Raw genomic sequence first — 10647 nt, forward strand, 5'->3', positions numbered from 1 at the left:
GTTCTTTCATTTGGGAGCTGGTTTTTTGTCTCCCCATTTTGGCTGTCTATTTGGATTTGTGACTATGCACTAGGTAAATCTGTTATGCCTCCCAATCAGTAGTGCAGGACAGTGCCAAATGGTGTTTCTGACTAATTAGATCAGGCAAAGACTCAAAGCCTCCAGGGACCTGCTTCTGCTTGCACACTAATTGGATTAAGTCTTGAGTAGCCCTCAGGCAATTTCCACAGAGTGGTGAGTGGTTTTCCCCAGTGCTTCTATATGGAGGCTAATTGCTATTCCCAGGCTCTTAATGGGCCTCAGAAACTCCACACTATGGGGTGAGGGGTTTTCCAGTAGTCTGGGTCAACTGTCTTTCCAGCCAGGCAATAACTACCTGGATAGCAAAGGTCTGCCTGAGAGAGATGACCTCTGCAGTGTGAGGGAATGACTCAACACAGGAAACAGGGTGTCTGCCTTCCAAGCTCTAAACTCAAAACCCCTACCCCTGGATTCTGCTCACACAGCTCCAGTACACTCTGGCCTCCCTCTGCCAGAGCACAAGGTGAATGGCTACAAACAAAATTTTGTGCATTGTCCCTTTAAGTTGGTGACTGCATTTCCAGTCATCTCTCCCTGGCAGACAACAACCCTGCCGCTTTACACAGCCAGATGTTATGTAAACATCTTTCTCAGTTGAGGTCCTCTCTGCTGGGGGGCACAGCTTGGGGAGGAGTTCTCAGTGGCAACACCCCACAGCTGAGAAATCTTTCTAGAAATTGAGCTTCTGTCTGTGGGAGCCTGGCCTGCCCTTTCCTGACTCTGCCCTTTTTACCAGTCTCTATGCAGTCTCCATTGTCCATCCTTGTTTATCAGGGATCTCTCCATCTAGTCTTCACTTGATTATTCAGGGTAATGTTGTTTTTGTATTTTAGTTGTAATTCCATTTTGGTCCTGAGAGTGTGTCAGTGTAGCTTCCACTTACTCCCATGCCATTTTTTCCCACTATTTCCTTATATTTTAGAAAGGAACGCAGTATACACAGTTATTGATGTTGATAAATCAAAGGTAGAAATGTAGTTTTATAATGAAAAGCTATAAAATAACTTGTAAAATAGTTATAATGGAAACAGTAAACATTGAGGAATGAGATTAGGAAGGACTTTACATTTCATTTTGCACACTAATACTAAAACAAAGTATTATGCATATATTACTTCTGGAAGTAATTGGAAACAGATCAGATGAGCCAGGCCAGGCGAGACCCTAAATGTCAAACAAACTCTTCTTTAGCTATGGAAGAGTTTGCTTAGTGGGTGAGCTTCCTGCACAGGATCACTATGGGCAGTCACAGATTCCAATTTAAACATTTCTCACAGGGAGGAAAATGAACAGAGGAAGAGATAAGACATTGGACTCAGGAAAAGTGAGAAACATCTCGTGAGGTCCTTGTCTCACATCTCCAGATTCTCATTTGCCAGTGCCCCTTGTGCAGGAAGTCACCAGGGCCTGCCCAGCATCTTGATAAGCCTCTCTTGGTCATCAGGTTCCACTCCTGCTCCTGCAGACACCTCCTATCCAGGGGTAGGAGAGCATTCTCTGCTGTTCAGCACTCCCTGGAAAGCTCCTCTTCTTCTACTCACCACTTTCAACTACAAGACAGCGCTCAGGTAAGAGTTGGCTCAGAACTACCTTCTCTCAAAGGCAGTTTTGTTTTCTTCCTCTTAGCCCACATGCTCATGATTGCATTTTGGGGTGGATTATGCAAGGAGCCATGGGCACCCATGAGGGAGAGTCCAGAGACATGAAGCTCCCTGAGGGACCTTTGGGTGCTGGTAACTTAGATTGTGGGAGATTCATGGGACCAACCACATCCTTTCTGCTTCACAGACATTGCTTTCAAACCTGAATTCTTGTTAATAACCTCAGATTTCACACATTACCTTGCTGTGTTGATGTTCAAAGGGTTTGTTTATTTCTTTGTTTGTTTGTTTCTTATTTGTTTGCATCTGGCCTGTCAGGAAAATAACACAAGGCACACACTAATGGGTAACAAAAGAGAGTTTAATAAAAGAACTGTGTACTAAGGGGTAAGCAGGACTAAGGGAAGTCAATAATAAGGAGCTATTGCCATTGCGCACCCTGAAAGATAGAGGGAAAGATAAGTTGTCAGACACAGGGATGGCTATGGCAGTAGTTGTAATCATTACTGTGACCATAACAGGCCAACAGACAGAAGCTATATGCTTAGGTAGATTAACATGGTCCACTCACAGTAGAGAGTCAGGGAGTTAAAACCTCAATCACCCTCCTCTTGCCCTCCAATCACCCGTTACTGTTACCTTTTCCTGAGAGCAAACAGGAGCCAGAGGGAAAAGGACCCCAGTGGGGAGGCGAATCAATAGGACATAGAGGAGCTGAAAATTAGATTGAATGGCAAATTATGAAAACCCATCTATTATTATAGTCTCCTCACAGTTGCTTTTCCTAGGACTTTTTGTCTCTCAATGTAATTACTAGGAGATAAACCTCTCATTACATCTCATCATTTATTTTACTAGATTCTGTAGGCTCATCATTATTGGATGTCATTTTCTTAGAATAATATATCTCTCATCACAAATACCTTGAGGATGGAATGTACTTTACTTTTTAGGTGGTTATATGTAAATATATTTAAGAATGTAAGTTTATCATTTTGGTAGCCCTAAAAAGAAGCGCAAGAGAAGTTACTAGAACTGGACTGATGATTTCTAGGCATCAGACACTTGTGCTCTTTCAAATAACTGCTCCCAAGCCCTAGAGAGGTGACTTCATTCTCATGCAGGGCTCCCAGACTCATCAGCTTCCATCCAAAGGAGAAGAGGGGAAGGAAAGGCACAACCTGAAATTGGTTAAATCGCTTGTGCTCACCTCCCATTGGCTACCACCTGGTCACATGGTGCCATCAAGCATGAATGAAGGCTGGAATTAGAATCCAATTTCTGGTCTAAAACTCCCAGAATTATTATGTGAGAGTGAAGGAAATGGGTATTTAGACCAATCAACATTTCTACACCCTGAAGTTCTCTCACGTTCTGCGTACACATGAAGAATTTGCTCAGGTGCTGATCCCACAATTAGGCAGGGAACAGTGGGAAAGCCTCAGGCTGGGCTCAAGGACGCCAGGGCTGGCATGGTTCCTGCTGTTCACCCTGTGATCTCAGGGAAATCCTTTGGCTCTTTCAGCCTCAGCTTCTTCCTGAGTTAAAGGATGATATTATAGCAGATGGACTCTAAGGGACATGTGCTCAATGCCAAGGATACAATAGTGAACAACAACCAAGAGAAAAAACAACAACAAAGAAATCTAATCATCATTATTGAGTTTTGTGTTTTAAAAGGGAGACAAAAGAAAACACATACACTTACAGCTAAGACTTGTGAATCTTTCCATGAATAAAAGTTTCATGGTGCCCTGGGGGAGATATCAGAGGTTGTGGTTTCCCTCCATCATCTCATTAGTTCAACCAGAACTGTAGGAACTAAGACTGATAGATCATTCAGTCCTTGAAGCTATCTCTGTGGCCAGAGGGTCCTGCCTCCCTCCACTCTGACACGCCTGTGCTGGGTGCACCTGGAGAGGCTGGAATGATTGAGCCTCTCCAGAGGCAAGAAGGAGCTCCTGGACTCTCTGGTCTGTTCTTAGCTGGATTCCACCCCCTTCATCCACACTGGATAATCTTCACTCCCTTGTTATTTACAAAATTTGCCTACTCTAGCTTAATAAAACACCTAAGTGAGTTTTCATTTTAGATTTGTCCCTGAGAGTTCCTTGCTTCTTGCCCCACCATTCTCCTTGTGTACCGGACACACCACCCTGATAGTGGGCTGCAAGACAGGGGAAGGGCGAACACTCTGACACAGACCTGTGGGTTCAGATCCAGGCTCTTCCACTTGTGCACGTGAGAACTGGACCTCCTTCTGCTTCTCTTTTCCTATATGCCAGATGGGTATAGGCATAGTACTGGCCTCAACGGGCTATTTGGTGGATTAAAATAGGTAATACCATGTAAGCACTCATCAGCTGCTACTCTTCACCTATGTGTGAGTAGATTTATGTTTCTCACCTAAATTCTGCAAGAGCTTCTCTCTTTTCATCCAAAGCCCTTTCTAAAATAGAAGTAAGCACTTCCTAACTCCACCACCACCATGAGAAATCTCTTACACAAATGCTTTCATCTGCAAAGAAATCTTTACTCCAAATCACATGGGGCAACTATAAATAACTTTTATATTACACATATCATCAGAAAATCACTTAATAACCCCACTTTCCATATTTCTGTCTCAACTACCTCTATTCAACCCATTTGCCCCTCTCCCTCTCCTTCGTAAATGGGCTTCTTTCTCCTCTAAAATGCAGAGAGATTAAATTCAGCCCTGTGTTCAAGTCTTGTTTTTTTTCCAGGCCGACAACTGCAGGATTTCTGAACACGGATATGACTGTCACAGCCTGGGAGACCGACCTCACAACAACCAATGGAAGTGATCAGGCCTTCCATGAACCTAATACAGAGTTAATTATCCTGCAATTACTGACAGCCATCGTGGCCCTGGTGGGGCTGTCTGGGAACGCGGTGGTGCTCTGGCTCCTGGGCTTCCGCATGCGCAGGAACGCCTTCTCTGTCTACATCCTCAACCTGGCGGGGGCTGACTTTCTCTTCCTCTGCTACCAATTTATACATAGTCTAGCTTTAGTTTTCAACTTTGATTTTGTCGTTAGAGTAATTAGCAGATTTCTCTCGCCTCTGTTAACCTTTGTGTACATCTCCGGCCTGAGCTTTCTCAGCGCCATCAGCACGGAGCGCTGCCTGTCTGTCCTGTGGCCCATCTGGTACCGCTGCCGCCGCTCCAGACACATGTCGACCGTCATGTGTGCCCTACTCTGGGCCCTGTCCCTGGTGCTGAGCATGCTGGAAGGGAACTACTGTTTCCTCTTTATTTGGAATACACAACATGTTTGGTGCCCAGTGTTGGATTTCATCACTGTGTCCTGGCTGATTTTGTTATTTGTGCTTCTCACTGGGTCCAGCCTGGCCCTGATGACCAGACTGCTGTGTGGCTCCCATCGGGTGCCGCCCACCAAGCTCTACGTGACCGTCATGATCACCGTGCTGGTCTTCCTTCTTTGTGGCCTGCCCTTCGGCATCTACTTTTTCCTCTTATTCTGGTTTGATGCCTTCCCTCATCTTGAGAAGTTTGTAGTACTCCTGTCCTGTGTCAACAGCTGTGCCAACCCCATCATTTACTTCTTCGTTGGCTCCTTCAAGCAGCGATGGTGGAAGCAGAGACACACCCTGAGGCTGGTTCTCCAGAGGGCTCTGCAGGACACTCCTGAGGTGGATGAACCTGGAGAAAGCCTTCCTGGGGGAACCCTGGCCATGTCAGGAAATCTGGTGTCCTGATTCAGAGTCTTGCTTTGTTCAGACAGATGTGACTTTGAAAGCCAGCTTTGTCCCTCTCATTTGATTGGTTTTCTTACCATGTTTGCCCTCTGGGCCCCAGAATTAAAACTATAAACATAATAATCCAGCTCCTGAGGTTGAAGTGAGCCAGTGCCTGTCAAACACAGAGTACAATGTCCCAGGACTGCCTCACACAAGGCCTTCACCCCATCCCCATGGGAGCTTTGCCATCTCTGGGGTCCAGGACTGCTCTCACATTTGAAGAATCCCACCTACAGCAGAAGATGAGTGAAGTGCAGGAAAAGTCTAAATTTCTTTCATCACTGAACTTGATAGAAACTACATGAACATTACATTTTTGACAAGTTTTTGTGGCCATTCTTCTACACTGTCTCTATAAATTAAATGAATTAAAGTTCAATCAAGCCCCAGTGACCAGTCCTTGATGACTTTGGCAGGCCTTGGTCTAGCACTTTAGCATAATAAATGTGGATTGAATAAGTGAATTAATGAATGAATATATGGTGATTTTCAAGTCAAGTCTCTGCTAAATCCCCATTGCCAGATTTGAGTCACCCTCTTTAAGTACATTGTTTTCACCATTTTTCAACCATTGCACGCATGAGCAAGCTTTCATAAACTTATTGGTTACTTGTATTTCTTTTTCTTTTAATTTTGTTTTATTGATTAAAGTATTACAAAGAGTATTACATATGTCTCCTTTTTTTCCCCCTTGACAGTCCCCCCACCTCCCCTACTCCCCAGTGTCTTGTGTCCATAGGTTATGTTTATATGCATGCATACAAGTCCTTCGGTTGATCTCTTACCGCCTCCCCCAAATCCTCCCCGGCCTTCCCTCTGTAATTTGACAGTCTGTTCGATGTTGCTCTGCCTCTGTATCTATTTTTGTTCATCAGTTTATAATGGTCTTTATTCACCATAAATGAGTGAGATCATGTGGTATTTTTCTTTCATTGACTGGCTTATTTTACTTAGCATAATGCTCTCCAGTTCCATCCAAGCTGTTGCAAATGGTAAGAATTCCTTCTTTTTTACAGCAGCATAGTATTCCATTGTGTAGATGAATCACAGTTTTCTAATCCATTCATCTGCTGATGGGCACTTAGGCTGTTTCCAAATCTTAGCTATGGTGAATTGTGCTGCTATGAACATAGGGATGCATCTACCCTTTTGTTTTCTTGGGATATTGCCGGGAGCTGGTCCATCCTTGCTGCTTGACACAGTCGCTGCAGAGAAGAAACATCTGCACAGCGTAAGTTTCGGGGGATCTGGTGTATATGGCATACTGTTCTTAATATGTTTGCTCCCCTTCTTGGCACTATGTGTTTTAACCAAGGTCACCTCTCCGAGTAAGGTTGTTTCCCCAGGTAGGGATTTTTCCCTGAAGTTAGGGAGGGAATAAAACCCCTTAACTAAGTGCCAGGTGGGTAGTTAATCACTTTAACTAAGAACAATCACGCTTAAGCTACATAATCTTTACTCCCTGGAATGAAGATAAGAAACGCCCTAACCTTTGGAATAGAAATTGACAGGATTAAAATCAAATGGTATAAATACAGATGTAACAAGACAACAGGACACAGAACCTAGCTAGAGAACCTGGCTGCAGAACCTAGAGACAGGACTTGGCTGGAGATCCTACACAGAACCTAGAGACAGGACTTGGCTGGAGATCCTACACAGAACCTAGAGACAGGACTTGGCTGGAGATCCTAGACAGAACCTAGACACAGACCCTACACAGAACCTAGCGAGAGAACCTGGCTGAAGAACCTAGACACAGAACCTAGAGACAGAACCTGGATAGAACATGGCAAGAGAACCTGACTAGAACCTGGTGACTGAACATGGCAAAAGATCCTGGACAGAACCTGGCTACAGATCTTGGCTGGAGAACCTAGACAGAACATGGCAGGAGAACCTGGATAGAACCTGGCTAAAGAACCTGGTGACCGAACCTGACTGGAGAACCTGGAGAACCTGGCTAGAGAACCTAGCGAGAGAACATGGCACCAGAACTTCGCTAGAGATCCTAGCCAGAACTTCGCTGGAGATCCTGACCAGAACTTGGCTGGAGTTCCTGGCTAGAGATCCTGGCTAGGCTGCTGATCAACTGAAGGCTGTCTCCGTGTCATTCCTTCTTCGCCGACTACGTCCACACCTTTGGGGACCCCTGGACCTGCTGGGGTTGAACCCCAGCAGGATATATTCCTAGAAGTGGGATCACTGGGTCAAACGGGAGTTCCATTTTTAACTTTTTGAGGAAACTCCATACTGTCTTCCACAGTGGCTGCACCAGTCTGCATTCCCACCAGCAGTGCACCAGTGTTCCCTTTTCTCCGAATCTTCTCCAGAACTTGTCGTTTGTTGATTTCTTGATGACAGCCACTCTGACAGGTGTGAGATGGTAACTTATTGTTGTTTTGATTTGCATCTCTCAGATGATTAGTGACTTTGAGCATGTTTTTATATGTCTCTTGGCTTTCTGAATGTCCTCTTTTGAAAAGTGTCTATTTAGGTCCTTTGCCCATTTTTTGATTGGATTGCTTATCTTCCTTTTGTTGAGTTGTATGAGTTCCCTATAAATGTTGTAGATTAAACCCTTACCAGTGATAACATTGGCAAATATGTTCTCCCATGCAGTGGGCTTTCTTGTTGTTTTGTTGATGGTTTCTTTTGCTGTGCAGAAGCTTTTTAGTTTGATGTAGTCCCATTTGTTTATTTTCTCTTTAGTTTCCAGGTTACTTGTATTTCTTGAAGTGTCTTTTTCAGTTTTGCCAATTTTTATTAAGTGTTGCCCTTTTTCATTATTTATTTATAGATTTGATATATGTTGAATAAAGCTTTGGTTAGTTATGTGTATTGTAAATATTTATTCAGTTGCTGGTTTGGTTATTCATTTTAATAGACTTTAAAATTTAAACCACATTTTAAGAAAAATAGTACAGAAAGTACAGAAAATTTATATAACCCCACCTCCCATTTCTAATTCCCCACACAGTTTCTCTTATTACTAACATTTTCCATTAATGTGGCACATTTATTGAAATTGATGCATCAATATGGGTACATTTTTTTTTAGTTTTATTGTTGAAAGTATTACAAATGTTCCCTCTTTTCCCCCATTGGCCCCGTCCAGTCACCCCCCGCTCCTTTAACCACTCCCTCCCAAGGCCTTCACCACCTTATTGTCTGTGTCCATGGGTTAGGCATACAAAGTCTTTGGTTGATTACCTCCCATACACACACACCTTTCCCTGCCTTCCCTCAGAGATTCTACACTCTGTTCCATGCTTCCATGTCTCTGGACCCACTCGTCAGCAGTTTATTTTTTTACTTAGATTCCACATTTTGAGTGCAATCATGTGATACATGTCTTTCTCTGACTGACTTATTTCATGTAGCATAATACTCTACAGGTTCCTCCATGCTGTCTCAAAAGGTAAGAGATCCTTCTATTTTACTGCTGCATAGTATACCATGGTATAAATGTACCACAGCTTTTTCATCCACTCATCTACTGATGGACACTCTATTTCCACATCTTAGCTATTATAAATTGTGCTTCTATGAACATAAGGGTGCATACATTCTTTCTGATTGGTGTTGTGGGTTTCTTAAGATATATTCCTAAAAGTGGATCACTGGGTCAAATGGAAATTCCATATTTAATTTTTTGAAAAAACTCCATACTGTTTTCCATAATGGCTGCACCAGTCTGAAATCCCACCAGCAGTGTACAAACATGCTCATAGACCAGCCAGGTAATGTGTGAAACCTGAGCTTATTAACAACAATTCAGGGTTGAAAACAATGTCTGTGAAGCATAAAAGACCTAGAACTCTCCACATCCTTGCCAGCACTTGTCATTTGTTGCTTTATTGATGGTGGCCATTCTGACAGATATGAGGCAATACCTCACTGTCATTTTATTTTGCATCTCTCCCATGAACAGTGACTTTAAGCATTTTTTCATATGTCTCCTGGCTATCTGTATGTCCACTTTTGAAATGTTTCTATTTAGGTCCTTTGCCCATTTTTTTATTGGATTGTTTGTATTCCTTTTGCTATGTTGTATGATTTTCTTAGATGTTTGAATCCTCAGCTTCCCCTAATCTGCTGTGTATTCCTTCAAATGTGTTCCATATTTGTGTATGTCATTCTTTATTCCTGACTGTTTTTTTTTCATAGCTACTATATATTTTTCATGCTGTTGAGCATCTTTATTATCATTATTCTGAACTCTATATCAGATAAATTTCTTATCTCCTTTTCATTTATCTCTTCTTCTGAAGAATTCTCTTGTTCTTTCATTTGGGAGCTGGTTTTTTGTCTCTCCATTTTGGCTGTCTATTTGCATTTGTGACTACATACTAGGTAAATCTGCTCTGCCTCCCAATCAGTAGTGCAGGACAGTGCCAAATGGTGTTTCTGACTAATTAGATCAGGCAAAGACTCAAAGCCTCCAGGGACCTGCTTCTGCTTGCACACTAATTGGATTAAGTCTTGAGTAGCCCTCAGGCAATTTCCACAGAGTGGTGAGTGGTTTTCCCCAGTGCTTCTATATGGAGGCTAATTGCTATTCCCAGGCTCTTAATGGGCCTCAGAAACTCCACACTATGGGGTGAGGGGTTTTCCAGTAGTCTGGGTCAACTGTCTTTCCAGCCAGGCAATAACTACCTGGATAGCAAAGGTCTGCCTGAGAGAGATGACCTCTGCAGTGTGAGGGAATGACTCAACACAGGAAACAGGGTGTCTGCCTTCCAAGCTCTAAACTCAAAACCCCTACCCCTGGATTCTGCTCACACAGCTCCAGTACACTCTGGCCTCCCTCTGCCAGAGCACAAGGTGAATGGCTACAAACAAAATTTTGTGCATTGTCCCTTTAAGAGGGTGCCTGCCTTTCCAGTCATCTCTCCCTGGCAGACAACAACCCTGCTGCTTTACACAGCCAGATGTTACCTGAACATCTTTCTCAGTTGTGGTCCTCTCTGCTGGGGCGGGGGGGGGCGGGGGGGAGGCAGCTTGGGGAGGCGATCTCAGTGGCAACACCCCACAGCTGAGATATCTTCCCAGAAATTGAGCTTCTGTCTGTGGGAACCTGACCTTCCCTTTTCTGACTCTGCCCTTTTTACCAGTCTCTATGCAGTCTCCATTGTCCATCCTTGTTTATCAGGGATCTCTCCATCTAGTCTTCACT

The 10647-nt window shown here is 43.6% G+C and overlaps 1 protein-coding gene across 1 annotated transcript; it reads left to right on the plus strand.

Moving 5' to 3' along the window:
- Positions 1–3066: 3066 nt before the first annotated feature.
- LOC139018346 (mas-related G-protein coupled receptor member X1-like) lies at positions 3067–5426 on the plus strand. Its single transcript, XM_070426982.1, has 2 exons — positions 3067–3083; positions 4430–5426. Exons 1-2 carry the CDS (start codon positions 3067–3069, stop codon positions 5424–5426), a joined length of 1014 nt encoding a protein of 337 aa, XP_070283083.1.
- Positions 5427–10647: the final 5221 nt, after the last annotated feature.

The sequence above is a fragment of the Myotis yumanensis genome, unplaced genomic scaffold, assembly GCF_028538775.1.
Source record: "Myotis yumanensis isolate MYYU_CA2020_CCGP unplaced genomic scaffold, mMyoYum1.0.hap1 SCAF_10, whole genome shotgun sequence".
NCBI lineage: Eukaryota > Metazoa > Chordata > Mammalia > Chiroptera > Vespertilionidae > Myotis > Myotis yumanensis.